At 33.5% G+C, this 14,911-nt stretch overlaps 1 protein-coding gene across 2 annotated transcripts; it reads left to right on the top strand.

Moving 5' to 3' along the window:
• Positions 1 to 3,965: 3,965 nt before the first annotated feature.
• LOC108981022 (soluble inorganic pyrophosphatase 4) lies at positions 3,966 to 8,477 on the top strand. Of its 2 annotated transcripts, none has more exons than XM_018952093.2 (9): positions 3,966 to 4,245; positions 5,560 to 5,704; positions 5,801 to 5,829; positions 6,823 to 6,888; positions 6,967 to 7,074; positions 7,404 to 7,469; positions 7,538 to 7,658; positions 7,782 to 7,863; positions 8,173 to 8,477. In XM_018952093.2, exons 2-9 carry the CDS (start codon positions 5,569 to 5,571, stop codon positions 8,213 to 8,215), a joined length of 651 nt encoding a protein of 216 aa, XP_018807638.1. In that variant the 5' UTR covers positions 3,966 to 4,245; positions 5,560 to 5,568; the 3' UTR covers positions 8,216 to 8,477. The 2 variants fall into 2 exon arrangements, with proteins under 2 accessions (XP_018807638.1, XP_018807639.1); XM_018952094.2 differs by having other exon boundaries at positions 3,997 to 4,245; positions 5,567 to 5,704.
• The last annotated feature ends 6,434 nt before the right edge of the window (positions 8,478 to 14,911 follow it).

Consider the following 14,911-nt stretch of genomic DNA (forward strand, 5'->3'; position numbering starts at 1 on the left):
GGTTAGCATGTGCCACCTTAATTGGTTGTTGGGTGGCCATTATGCCATCCTTGAAAATGCCATTTATGGGGTTGTACGGCCACTCCTATGGGTTCTGATGGTTGGACCTCCACCACTTTTGGTGGCCAACTGGCCGACATAATTTTTTAAAAAATTATGAAAATAAAATTGTAAGAATTTTACATATTTGTCCATCGAGTAGCCATTCCTTACATTTTGAGAGGAATAGTCATTCCTCATGTCAAGGACTATTCTAATGGAATAGTCACTATTCCAGACATTCCTATAAAATAGATGAAAAAAAAGTCATTTAATTATGAGAAATTTTATTTGTAATCTTCAATTAAAGACTGTATGTACAGACATTTTATTAAATGAAAAAAAATATCATTTTAAGAAAGATGTTTTTATAATTTTAAAAAATTTTAAAAATAAAATTACTTAAATTTGTATTGTAATTTTTAAATAAAGACTGTATGTAACATTATTCTTTAATTATATAACACGACTATTACTTTACAGCAATATCCTATTTTGCGAACCAAACATACCCTAATTGCTGGTTCTATATGGTCATTAAACTACCAATAAAAAAAATGAAAAGCAGCAGATGATATTTAAACAAGTTTTACAAGCTCATAATGTCTCTTAAATATTATGATTAGATAAACCGACGAAATCATTGAACAAATCACAAGTGGCAGGCCATGACGATTCCATTACCATTGACGCGGTCACCTTCTTTCACGAATAGACTGGTTCGACCGTTGTCCAGGTCATAGAAAATGACTAGATTTCAAACCGTTCAAAACTGACCAAAAACATAAAATGTCGGTTTTGGAGTCCATTCGACATGCAGTAATAAAAGTCTACAATATTTAAGACAGTTTCAATCGGAATAGGATGCGTACTACCCTATAATTCTCATTCTATTCCGATTGCGTAGTTCCTCATTCTATTCTATAATTCTCAGATATTACCTATAATTCAGAATTTCTAATAATTTTTCTCATTGATGATTTACGTTCTGAAACAATTGAAATTTGTCTTTTCCTTCGTGAGAGATGTTTTTGAAGCAAAGGCTCGTTTGAGGTTGAGATTGAGATGAAAATTTTATAAATTATAGTAAGATAATTTATGAATAGGTGTGAGATAGTTTGAGTTAATTATTTATTAGATTTTGAGAAACGAGAGAAAAAAAGTTGAATAAAAAATATTATAAAGTTTTGTAAGAATATACTTTTCTAATATTATTTTTGTTTGGGATTTGAATTTCTTTTTAATTAAAAATTTAAAAAAATTGTAATGATTAGTTTGAAAAAATTGTAATGATTAATTTAAAAATTTTATATTTGAATTATATTTAAAAAAAAAAGAAATGAGATAAAATGAGAATTTTATGTCTCGTATCATGCCGAACTTGCCAATTCTATGGAATTTCCATCCCTTAAGATTTTAGAGTATGAAATAAATAGATTAGAGTAAAAGAGAAATAGACACGGACTCTACAACATTTATTAAACATTTAGTGGCTATCTAAGAAATTGATCACTTGAATAGCTACAAATTCTAAAAGACTTACTTTATATATCTATCTATTTACTTCAAATCATTACATTTAGGATAAAAACTCTCATAGATCCAGACCCATATTGGAATTGTCTTTTTAAGTTGAAGTCTCATGGCATTTACTATGCTTCTCTCCAATGATGCACGAGACTGACTGGTAGCTAGGTTTAGGAGACCAATTAAATGCATAAAGAATAATACGTAGTACGTGCCACTACAGCCTTAGAAAAAAAAAAGAGAGAATGGATAGGCATTCCCAATCCCACACAGCTCTTACACGAATCACATGCTAAGATAGAGCCAGAGGAATTTGATATGGGTCCCCCCCTAATTGGTGGAGCTTACTTCAACGCCACTTCTTCCGCCGCTTGAGCCCTTCCTTTCCTATCTGGTCGCCATCACACGTATCCACACTCGTTCATATTTCCACCTCACCCATCCCAAATGACTTCGCACCTAATGCCGTCTCATGCGAGAATTGTGCAACTTCTTTTTCTTCCTTTTTTTTTTTTTTTTAAAGTAAAAATAAAAAAAGTCTTGAGGGAACGAAATTCTATAGGAAGCCCAAAAACTTGGAATAGAATATTCTCTTTCTTTTTGGCCTGTGGAAATATTGAAACTTTTTACTTTTTCTTTACCTATGCTTTTGCCAATTCTAAATTTTGATTAAAACTTGAAGTTTTGATTAAAATTAAAATTTTTCAAGAGGTTAATTTATATTAGATTATTTATTTTAAAATTAAAATAATAATATAATATTATATATTTTAATAATAATTTTTTAATTTTTTTTAAATCTTGCAAAATAAATTATTTATATTATTATATCTCATAACTTTATTTATAATTTTTTATGAGCATGTTCATGAGCATTTATAAGCATACAAGTCTTCTTTAGTTGGGCTTTTCTATTTCAGCACAATTTGTAGGACTCCAACTTTCATATTCATGATACAAAAGGAAAAAAAAAAAAATTTGCTAAAAATACTGAGAAAAAAGAAAAGAAAAGTGAAGAACTGAAAAATGAGAATAAAGAAGATGTTTGTTAGGAATAATTGTAGAGTAAAATAATAGTTTCGAGATAAATAGTGACTATTTAAATTTGAAAACAAATATAAAAATACTGTAGCTTGATGTTTGCATTGTCCAATATAGCCTACTTTTGAGCTACTTAGCCGAATTTTAACTAGCCAAGTGCTCTTAGAATAGTCTTTCTTCTTATAAATCTTAATAAATCAAAACATATGTATTTTTATTTCTATAATTTTTTGAGAGGACAGATTGTCAAATCATTGTGTAGAATATATTATACATATTATTTAAATATTAAGATTTGATTTGTAATATTTAAATATTAAAATTTATATTATAAATCAAATTATACTATGTAAGTAATTTAATAGATATGCTCTACAAGAATAAAATTTTTCTTTGTGAAATTACGTGGAAAAAGTATCCAGGTATCGATACCTACGATCTATTATTCGAATATGATTTTTATCTAGGACGGATGAATTCACTTTTGTTCTTACGTAAAGAAGAATTTGTTGAAAAGTCATGAGTAAAAAATAAAAAATAAGATTTGGACCTTTTGTTCTAGCTCTAGAATTTATGATATATTATATAGATTTATTATAAATTTAATATTAATCCAGAGATTACTTCGTATAACAATAAATGTTATGCAATACATTTCATGTATCTATAACGATTATCTTTTATATAATTTTGAACTCTAAGTTCAGAGAGTAATTATAAAACGTCTTGATATATAAATATATCGAATATGATCATTTTTATTTCGCATGAAATAATATGGTGCTAAGATTTGTTAGATTAAGGGCTACTTTAGATTTAGAGATGAAGTGAGATAGTTTTAAATAACAGATAAAAATTAAAAAAATATTGTTAGAATATTATTTTTTAATATTATTATTGTTTTAAGATTTAAAAAAAATTGAATTGTTTATTATATTTTATGTGAGAATTTAAAAAAATTATAATGATGATATGAGATGAGATAAAATGAGATTAAAAACTTTCTGTGTCCAAATAGAGACTAATGCTATCTATCTTGGAGTTAGATTATTAATATTATTTACATAAATAATAATTTTTAATAATATGATATTTTTGGAAATTATTTAAAAATTGAAGTAGTTCATATTATAAATAATATTTTAGAAATTATAGTCCAAATTGAAAAGCTAGAGAGACTCCCAACGTCCGACTAACGACAACGCAGTGGACGAAACTGCACCGCACGACCGTTAGGAACTCCATCCCAGTCCGGAGCGGGCCCCGAAACAACAACCCAATCGGGAGTCGACACGTACCGCACCGGCAGGCAAACAGCTGGAGCCACGACATATTCGTTCGCAGAATATACGGATTCCATAAGCATTTCACTGTATCCAAACTGTAGGAACTTTCCGTCCGCTCTCTCCCCTTTTTCTTTGCGCCTTTAAATGGCAATGAGGTAAGAGAGCGGGAACGCGTCCAGCTCCATTCCTTTCCTCTACCTGAGCGCCTCTACCTGAGTACCCCTCCCTATTTTTAGGTCATTAACCTTGCCTTTCACTCCATCTCCATCTCTCTCTCGAGATCTGTGCCAGTTTCTCCTCTCTGAGACTCCTTTTGGAACCAAACCTGGAGCCAGAACTTGAACCGGAACAGGTACGTCTCGGGTTTTCGTTTCTGAATCATAGATCTCCGTTTCAAGGGTTTTCTGGTTCCTCTGTTGTGATTTTGATGCGGGCTCTTGGTTTTGTTCCTTCTCATGGATCCGCTTGTTCTGTTCTCATTCTTTGCGTGTGATACGACAATACTCTGTATGTGTTTGTTGCCGTTGCTTATCAACAAAAAAAAAAAGTGCGTTGCCGTTGTTTTTCCGAACTTATTTTGATTTTTTGGCAAGTTGCGTGGATGCTAATATTGGTCGGTATCGCTTTTATTTCTGTCGTTCTGTGATTGTTTGAGGAAGGTCTGAAATATTTGTGGCCGTTTTTGTTATGGATCGTGGATTCTAATTTGGCAGATCTGTGGCTGTTTTTGTCGATGTTCACGTACAGTTTATTGTTTTCAATGATAAGTTTCAAAATGCTATTTTTCTGCTGTAAGAAACTGAAACTCTTTTTTTTTTCTTTTTCTTTTCATTTCCATTGCTGTCGGTTTCAAAATGTTTACAGCACGTTGTTAGATGTTCACCTCAAGAGTCGTTTGGATTCACAAGCTTTTGCCATTTTCCTGTTATTTTCCTTCATGTTTAACATCGATTGTTACATCATGAAAATGTTAGTTAAGCGTCTTGACAGAAAACAACGTGTAAAGTGCTAGCCGAAAATGCCTTAATTTGTCCAAATCTCAAAGTTGTACTGTTTCTATAATTGCGTAATTGTTCCCTTCCATGTCACGATTTATATGAATCTTTTTTTTTTCTTTTGTCTTTTCTGCTTGAATGTTAGTTGTTCCTCTTATATTTTGCGGTATAGAAACATTTACGAACAAGATATGGCCGTCTATCAACTTCAAAACACAATTGAAAAGATTGACAGTAATTTAGTACGCCTCAACCTCAATATATAACGTGTGCTCTGTGCGTATGAGGCTAAAGCTTTAAGTATCTAGCATCTGCTCAGTGCTTAGTTCTTTTATCCCTTTTAAAATCTAATAGATAAAAGTTGATAAATACCCATTCATGGTTCACGCAAATGACTTTACAGTGATGATTGAGTACCTCTTACATTACCTATTTCCATCTATAATTAATTGGTAGCTTGAATGTACTTTTTTTAAACTAGGGTGAATTGGACTGACAAATCTTCTAAATCACTGAAAGAGTTTATTTGAAGATTTCTTTTTTACATTCTACTACAATAATTTATGCAATGCACTTCTTTGATAATGTAGCTTAAAAATTAATTGCTAGAAGTGCATGTTGGCTTTATGTCAAAGTAGCTATGTTTTGACAAATCACTGCATGTATTTTAGCTTGCAGTTATGGTTCCACCTATAGAAACTCCAAACAAAACTTATGATGCTCATCATGCCCCACACCCTCCTCTAAACGAGAGGATACTTTCATCCATGACGAGGAGATCTGTTGCTGCACACCCTTGGCATGATCTTGAGATTGGTATGGAATGTCATACTATGCCATGTGCAGTTAATGCTTGTTCTATTCAATCAATGTAGCAACCCAATCTTATAACCTTCTTTTGATTTTAAACAGGACCCGGAGCTCCAACTATGTTCAACTGTGTAAGAATTCTCTGCCTTTCTTCTTATTTGTTCAGTTGCACTTTATTGAATGGCTGTATTTTATTTTAGGTTCGCACTCACTTGTGAACTGATTCTGCAGTTTGCGCGTGTAAATATTAAATGATGATTGCCATATTTTGCAAATATAAATATTTAACTATGATTGCCATATGTTCTATACAAAGCTAGCCATCACCTTCTAGTTGGACAAACCAGTGGGTTGTTTCTGGGACATTACATCTGATCAAGCTGTATCAAAGCAGCTGTAGTATTAAATATGTTCACATTAGCATATGACCAGTGGAGGAACTACCTAGCGACCTTAGGAGGGTGTGGGCAGAGGAAGGCCCTACCCTAAGTTTTAGAAAATCTCTATATTCTTTTTTTGTTTGGAACATTCTAGATACCTTTTTAGGCCATGTGTATGTAGGGAAAGTATCTAAAAAGAAAAGGAGAAAGCATACGTATGAAATTTAGGAAAGTACCAAAGTTTAGTACCTTGTACCTTGTAATTTACTGACTCAATTATTTTAACTTTGTTGGAGATCATTAAAGAACAAGGCCAAAAAAAGGACCCTAGAGAAATACGTGACATTGTTGGATTCTTTTAATCTATACTGAATTGTGCACATGAAAAAAAAGCACCAAAGCCTGGAGGCAGTTCAGCCACAATTTTGAGCCAGCAATGCAACAGGATGAGATTGATGTGGTTCCCACGTATCTTTCTTCTTTTCTGTGAGCTGAATGTCACCACTGTCCTCCATTCATGTATGGTTTTCAAATCTACGTATAAATATACAACTTAATTATCCTGCCATAGTTCTGGGTGACACTGTTTGACAAAATCTACACAATTTAGCTCTGATATACTGTAAACTGGTTCATATATAGAATTTTCCTGAACTGTAGTATTGTTGATGTATCTCTTTCTTTTAATATCTGCTCCAGAACATGCTATCTCACACTTTTCTTGTTGATGACTGACTTGTGCAGGTAGTTGAAATAGGGAAAGGAAGCAAGGTGAAATATGAACTTGACAAGAAAACTGGATTGATTAAGGTAATGTTGTTTACTAAGCTTTTTCTTATTGCTCTCCTCATATATAAATGGCTTTCTAATTGGAACATCAATGTGCAGGTTGACCGCGTGCTTTACTCATCAGTTGTGTATCCTCACAACTATGGCTTCATTCCTCGTACTCTTTGTGAGGACAATGATCCCATGGATGTCTTGGTTATCATGCAGGTATGGACATGTCTGTTGTGATTGTCTAAATCTAACCCCTTTCCCATTTGCATATCTGGCAATTATACTTATATGCTTGAAAATACCGATGTCATCTAACAATACTGTCCAATAAATGCATTCAAACTTGACTAGAACTTTCAACCACTAGAGTAGGTACCATCAGTGTATACTGTATCAGGTGCATGTACATACATTGTATTTATGTCTGCTTGTACATATGTAGATAGCATTGAACATGACTGTCGGACTGAACCTCACAACTATCTTTCAAAACAATAGTTGTGATGTTAATCCGTCTAATATGCTATGGCTTTAAACAATGGCAGGAGCCAGTTCTTCCAGGATGCTTTCTTCGGGCTAAAGCTATAGGCCTCATGCCTATGATTGATCAGGTAAATATTCTGAGACAAAAAAAGAAGGTTCTTATCCGTCAATGGGTGTTGATTGTGATTAATCACAGGGTGAGAAAGATGACAAGATAATTGCTGTTTGTGCTGATGATCCCGAGTACCGACACTACAATGATATCAAGGAGCTCCCACCACATCGTTTGGCTGAGATCCGCCGTTTCTTTGAAGACTGTATCCTTACTGATTGTCACTAATTGTGAACATATGCAAACATGATCTAATTGTGTATAATCATCCTTTCTTTCTGTAAAGCCCAGTTAATAGTATTTAACTGTTCCTTGACATAATACTCAGACAAGAAAAATGAGAACAAGGAAGTGGCGGTCAATGACTTTCTGCCTGCCTCTGCTGCGTATGAAGCAATCCAGTACTCCATGTAAGCAATGATCCTCTCTCACCTTTTTAGCTACCATTGACACACATACACAAACATTGAGACAGGAGTGAGCGTGTCCTCAGACCAGATTAGGGTCTGGTCTGATCTTCTTAAGGCTCTTTTTCTTTTCTTTCTTTTTTTCCCTTGTGCTTTCTTTGGGGACTATTAATCTAACATCATTCTGAGTGCAAGTTTAGGACTACTGCTCATTGTTACTTAATTACTTGTTTTTTGTTTATATTTTACCTTCCTGTCTACTATATATATCAGTATCTCAGTATCTGATCTCAACTATCTTTTCTTTAAAAGGAACCTCTATGCGGACTACATAGTGGAGAGCTTGAGGCGGTAGTCTTTTATGCGAGTAATTACATTCTGGGATGCGATCCTTTTACAATGCGAAGTCGTTGTTATATAAGTGTTTTCTTTGTTCCAAAAAACCTCTATATCTTGCTGCGCGATGTGCATGCGTTCTTCACGAATGTGTGCTAAATGCTAATACTACAACATCTATATTGTTTTGTTCTTGTGATGTTCATGACAGATACTGAATTACTTTTGTTGTAATGAATACCATAGTGAGGGAAAAATTCTGTTTGTAGAGCTTTTTTGTTCTTCTCTGTCTTATCTTTTCGTCCAATTTGTCTCCATTTTTTTCTTTGTAAAAACCCTTGGATTTATCCTACCCGCTCCTTACGGTTCAGATCCAGGCTTATTCTCTAATCTGATATTGGCCTTTTATCTTTTTGTGGCTCCATTCACCTATCAAATACTTGATGGCTTAGCAACTCATGGCAATGTTCTTGGTTTTGACATCAATTGTCATCGGCTAAGGAAGTCTTAGGGCCATATGGATACTTATAATATGATGTGAATAGTGATAAAATAGTTTGAGTTAAGATTTTATATTGGATTTTAAAAAATTAGAGGAAAAAAAATATTATAAAGGTAAAAAATTGTTTAAATATGATTGTTTTGATATAATTTTTGTTTTGAAATTTGACAAAATAATATTAATTGTGTTTTGTTTGGGAGTCTAAGAAAATTGTAATGATTAAGTAATGATTAGATGAAAAAGTTAAAGATTTGAAATTGAAAAATGTTGTGAGTGTTGTTTTAGAAAGAAATATATGAAAATATCTTAGAATATTTTAGAACAAGTGTATTGCTAAACGAACCATTAGTCATATATAAATGAGTAACATTAAATACGGTTCTAGAGTATGTAAATCTCACACTTTTTGAAAAAAAGAGAACTCCTAGGACCATCGAGAGGTGTCTTGACACTTCCCACCGATAAGTGTAAAATACTTTTTTTTTTTTTATTTTGTGTTTTTTTCATGCATTTTTAAATCACTTAAATCATTTTAAAAAAATAAAGAAAAAAAATCACAAATTCATAAAAAATACTTCTTAACTATTAAGGGAAAAAAAATCGAATGGATAGAATTTATTAGGAAAATATTCACGAGGGATCTTATTACCCCCACACAAGACTCAAACTCATATGAACAAATCTCTTTTCAAATCAATGTTGGCCCAGTTCAATCACCTGCTAGGCCCATCTCAAGCCTCCTCATCGAAGAGCAAATTGCCTATGTTGGTGAGCCTTAACAGCAAAGTTGTATTATTCCCAATCCCTTTGCACTCGGATCCAAACCAACCCTCTTAGTCACTCATCCTTGCGACCTTGACAACATTCCAATCAACACCCTCCATAGACCTTTTTTCAACACCCGTTACTCAACCATCACCCTTTCTCAAGGTCATCAGCCTTGCTAACTCACAAGACCCTATATTCTACCCCTTTCTCACTAAAGTTGTGGCAAAATCTGACTCCACACTGCCGAAGTCCAAGTTAGATTTTCTTTTTCATTTAAAGTTGGAGTCAGATTTGTTGTCTAACCAACTCCGCTTTGACTCTGACTCCGACTCTTGGGTATAAAAACAAAATAATCAAGCCAAGAGATAAGTCCAAGAAGAGATAAAACAAGTTGACTCTGACAAGTAAAAAGAAAGAGCTTCATAAGGCAAGTATGACTTAATTACTCTAATGAAGGAAAGAGACCTCTATAAAGAAAGGGAATCTCCTCAGATTGGGGAAGGACTCCACTACGCACAGTGACTCCAAAAACCTCATTTTCTCAGAAAGATGTTACCTTATTCAATCTCTAGAATTTCTAATTTTCTCCATTGTATTAAGAGATGAATGAGAGAATAAGAGATTGTAAAATCACTCATTAAAGTGGATTTCGCCCCCAAACGATTCGTGGATCTATGTTTTTATATCGAACCACGTAAATCCATGTCTCTCTCTCTCTCTATTTATATTTAATGTATGTATTTATTGTTTATTCCCATGGATGAACGTTCAAGCACTGTACCGACATCTAAACCACCATTGTGGGCTTTTTGACTACTCGAATCACCTTGGTGGGACAAGAATGACTATTTTATCTCATTTTGACCTATTGTGCAAATTTACGCATTAACACCTTTAATAAAAATATATACATAATTTGTATATTGATCATATATACTAATATAAAAAGTCTAGAACTTATATAATTAAATTCAAGAATATTAGTATACTAAAAATTGATTTGATAATTATTAAAGCATAATATTAATATACTAATAATCAATTATATGTACACACTACACATCATAGCATCACTATCATACATATTACATATGTTAGGATAGATGAAAATAGACTAGCTCATAGTGAGTCATGTATCATGTATAATGTATAATTGTAAGACTATTAATTTATTATCTATATTTTAATATAGTAGTATGTAACTAGATTCTAATACAATATTTGGCTTGTATGTGAATGGTTGGTTGTGTTTCCTATTTGTAATTTATTCAGCAGTGAATGATTGGATGATGGACATTGCTATTGGACCATGATGGCTCATGGTTGCTCTTGCTTGTTAGTTGTTATTTGGGGTCTTTGGTGTTAGTGTGGGCCTTGGCCAGAGGACTGAACATCCATAATGGTTCATGGTTACTCTTGTTACATAGGCTCCAATCTGATAAATCGGAATTAGAGTCGGATCGAAGCCTATGTAATTCGAAATTCGGATTCCAACTTTGACAAAGTCGGAGTTAGAGTTGGATTTCCTGGATATTGACTTCAACTCAGTCAGTGCTCAACCCTACTTCTCACCCTAACTTCCAAGGGAGAGACGCATACCAAATGAATTAGGAAGACACCTAACGCCCAAGTACTTCTCTCTCTTATCTCTTAAACCAAAAGAAAACAAAACCAATCATAAACATGAAGATCTCTTTCTACCTCTATAAACCCACCGACTCGAAGGGAAGAATGCTCTAATCATGACCCTTCTCAAACCTTAAAAGAATAAATAGAAGAGAAATGATATTTACAGTACTAAAGTGTATAAGTCACACGTACTCCATTTGAAAAAAATGGATAAATATGAGACCCATATTAAAAAAAATATTTTTTAATGATGGATCTCACTATTTTTCAAAGGGAATAGGTGGAGCTTGCACATCCTAAGACTGTATCTAGCATTACTCTAAACGGAATAGCAAGACTAGAATCTGTTAGAATTTCCAATTCAAGCTATCTCATTTTATTCATAACACGTGCAAGTAAAAGGGTTGAGAAATTACCTCCATGACTTGAAGAACTCATCTCTATTGTGCACTCTAAGGTAGCTGCTAACAATGGTAATTTTGAGAAAGGAAAAATTTCTCTCTAACTCTAGCAAGCAAAATAATAGAATCCAATGGGCTAATTCTATTATATTTTGGGTGAGATAATGTGCTTCCTCATGTGTTAATATTTTTGGCCCATCCCATTATGAGCCTAAGACTAATATAAGATCTATACTAGTCCACAATAAATCTAACAATCTCCCACTTGGATAACATAAATTGTTCAATCACAAAGAGAAAAGGAACCAAGCATCTTCAAAATGTAAAAAGTCTAAAATGTGTTTGCAAGCTAATCATACACCGAAAGGATTTATGACACATAACAAGTACTCACAATCACGTGACTTAGATAGGTGAGATGCAAGTACATTGGAGGAATAACATGAAATAGTGGTTAACACTCATTTTCATAAGAAGCCCATCAAGACTACATCTGAATGTCGTGTTACAACTATAATAATGCCATAAACAAAATATGCACACAATAACATATGGCAACATAATCACAATTATCACATACATACAAAACTCCAACTAACTAAATACAACAGAAGATTCAAACAAACTCATATTGGTCACATGCTCCTAAAATATTTTCGGAGCCAAACCTTTTGTCAATGGATCGGCCAACATGTGTTCTGTAGAAATGTGTTCAACACAAATATGACACTCAACTACTTTCTCTCTAAAAAAAAATATTTAATGTCTATATGCTTGGAGCGTGAAGAGCTCCCAGAGAGAAGGAGACTGCTGCAGAATTATCACAAAATATTTTTAGCAGTCTCATAATGGTATTCACAATACCCAACCCTAGGATAAAATTCTGCAACCATATACTTGGCATGTATTCTCATAACAAGCAACATACTCTGCTTCTGTAGTTGAGGAAGCTGTAAGTATTTGTTTCACACTTTTTCAATAAACAGACCCTCTTGCCATCATGAACACATAACCCGAAGTTGATCTCCTATTATCCAGATAACTTGCATAATCGGCATTAGAATATCCAACCACATCTAGAATGTCAGATCGCCGATATGTTAGCAAAAAATCTTTAGTGCCCTGTAAGTACATCAATACATTTTTGGTAGCTTTCTAGTGACTCAACTCAGGATCACTCAAGTATCTCCCAAGTACATCAACAATATAAACGGTATCAGGACATGTACATACTTGTGCATACATCAAACTACCAACAATTGATGCATATTGAATAGTTTGCATCTGAGTTCTCTCAATATTATTTTAAGGGCATTGGGATTTAGACAATCTATCTCTTGTCATAGTAGGTGTTTTCCTTGGAGAACCATCTCGCATATTAAATGTGTTCAAAAGATGATCAATTTATATCTTCTGAGATAATCCAAGAGTGCCACTGCATCTCTCACAAACAGTTTGTGTACCTAGTACATAAGAGGCTTTACCAATATCATTCATATCAAAATGAGAAGACAACATATGCTTTGTCTCAAACAAGAGCTCAACATCATTTGATACGAATAATATATGATCCAGATACAGCACGAGAAAAATATATTTACTCTCATTGACCTTCAAATATATACATTGATCAACAACATTCTCTTTAAAATCACAAGAGGTGACAATCTTATCAAACTTCAAGTACCACTGTCTTGATACTTTTATTAGTTGTTTCATATATGCATCTTCGGATATATGTTCATTAAGGAAGGCTGTCTTAACATTCATTTGATGTGACTCCAAGTCATAATGACTAACGCCATGATAATATGAAATGAATCATTGGTAGAGGTAGGAGAGAATGCATCTTTATAATCAATACATTATCTCTGGCTTAAAACCTTTGCCACAATTCTTACCTTATATCTATTCACTTGACCTTTGGAATTACGCTTAGTTTTGAAGAACCATTGCGACCTATTGTCATGCAATCATTTGGTAATTCAACCAAATCCTGATCGTTATTCTGACACATGGATCTCATCTCATCATTCATTGTATTCAGCCAAAACAAAGATTGGGAATTACCAATAGCCTCTTGAAAATATGTTGGATGAAGAGAAACTCTGATAATAAACTCATATTCCTGCAAGTAGGCAATATAATCATTTGAAAATGTTGGTCTACGAGTCCTTTGTGATCTCCTTAAATGAAATCCATCAGTTGCTTCCTCATCAAGGTTAGGCCCAATCTCAATCTCAATGTGTTCTTGATTAGTGGGGATACAATGCTCCACGAGTGGCGGTGCAATAAATAATGGGAAAACAATTGGCACTGGTATGACAACACGTTCTTCCTTGAATGTGATTTATTAGCGGTGCATAGGACTCTGACTAATTTTGACTGATATCACCATTTATTGTTATTATCATCCACCTTTTCTCTTCACAACTTCCAAGTTTTCTGAGACCTGATTTCACCATTTGGGTGCCAATCATTCTATCTACATAGAGTTATAACTTGTATCCAAATATTGTTTTTTATCAATAACCTGTATCCAAACATTTTTTTTTTTTATCAATAACTGGTGTCCAAACATTAGGAGTCATCTAAAAACTTTGGGAATGTGAAGCAACTTCAAAGTCAGTTGCAAACATAGTCTTGCTTGAGTGGCCTCTCTAGTTTGGAGTGACACTGTTTTGGAACTTTAATGTTCTTTATTTGTCTGAAGATAAATTAGTGTCTTTGCCCAAGATATTTTTCGTATATTTTTTTCCTCTTGGTTCCATCTAATCTAGTTGATATGTAGCAGTTATATGTATCACTCATATCAAACAAAGAGAGAAGGACCAAAATAACACATTAACACAGGCTTCACAATATGTGGCAGTGCCTGCTATCTAAGTTAGTAGTGACCTTTTTTATTTTTTTATTTTTTATCCTTGTGCTCTTTTCTTATATATTAGCCATTACCTCTAGCTTACTATTTATTCGTTTATACATTCATTTGTTAGGGTTTTTTTGGATCACATGAGTTGGATAAAGTCAACAACATATGAGCTCATGCTCACCATTTATTCATTTATGCATTCACTCTTTATTCATTTATGCACTCATTTGTTAGGATTTTGTTAGGGCCGACGTTACTTAGTTAGTTTATAAGGCTCAAGTAGACCGAAGTGGTTTAAGTGTTAAGGGCATGTGGCCCAACTGTTTGTTATTTTGTTATTTACACTCATGAGACATTAGGCCCATTAGTGGCCCATATTTTTTTATGCTTTCTTTTATTTCTTTTGCATTGTGATTAGTCAAGGAGTAGGGAAGGTCCGGTGTGTGAAATCCCTTGCTGTTATTAGTGGCCAGGTTGGTCACAATCGGTCTCTTGAACAATATTCCAAAAATTATATTAATCTTCTCTATCTTTCTATACTAT

Source organism: Juglans regia, chromosome 3, assembly GCF_001411555.2.
Source record: "Juglans regia cultivar Chandler chromosome 3, Walnut 2.0, whole genome shotgun sequence".
In the NCBI taxonomy this organism is placed as follows: domain Eukaryota; kingdom Viridiplantae; phylum Streptophyta; class Magnoliopsida; order Fagales; family Juglandaceae; genus Juglans; species Juglans regia.

What these genes read in the sequence shown, in the direction of transcription:
- LOC108981022 (XM_018952093.2), top strand. Translation starts at nt 5,569, where the DNA reads ATGGTTCCACCTATAGAAACTCCAAACAAAACTTATGATGCTCATCAT. An exon ending in ATGTCTTGGTTATCATGCAG is followed by an intron (nt 7,075 to 7,403) that starts GTATGGACATGT and finishes AAACAATGGCAG; the next exon opens with GAGCCAGTTCTTCCAGGATG. An exon ending in GAAGCAATCCAGTACTCCAT is followed by an intron (nt 7,864 to 8,172) that starts GTAAGCAATGAT and finishes TTTCTTTAAAAG; the next exon opens with GAACCTCTATGCGGACTACA.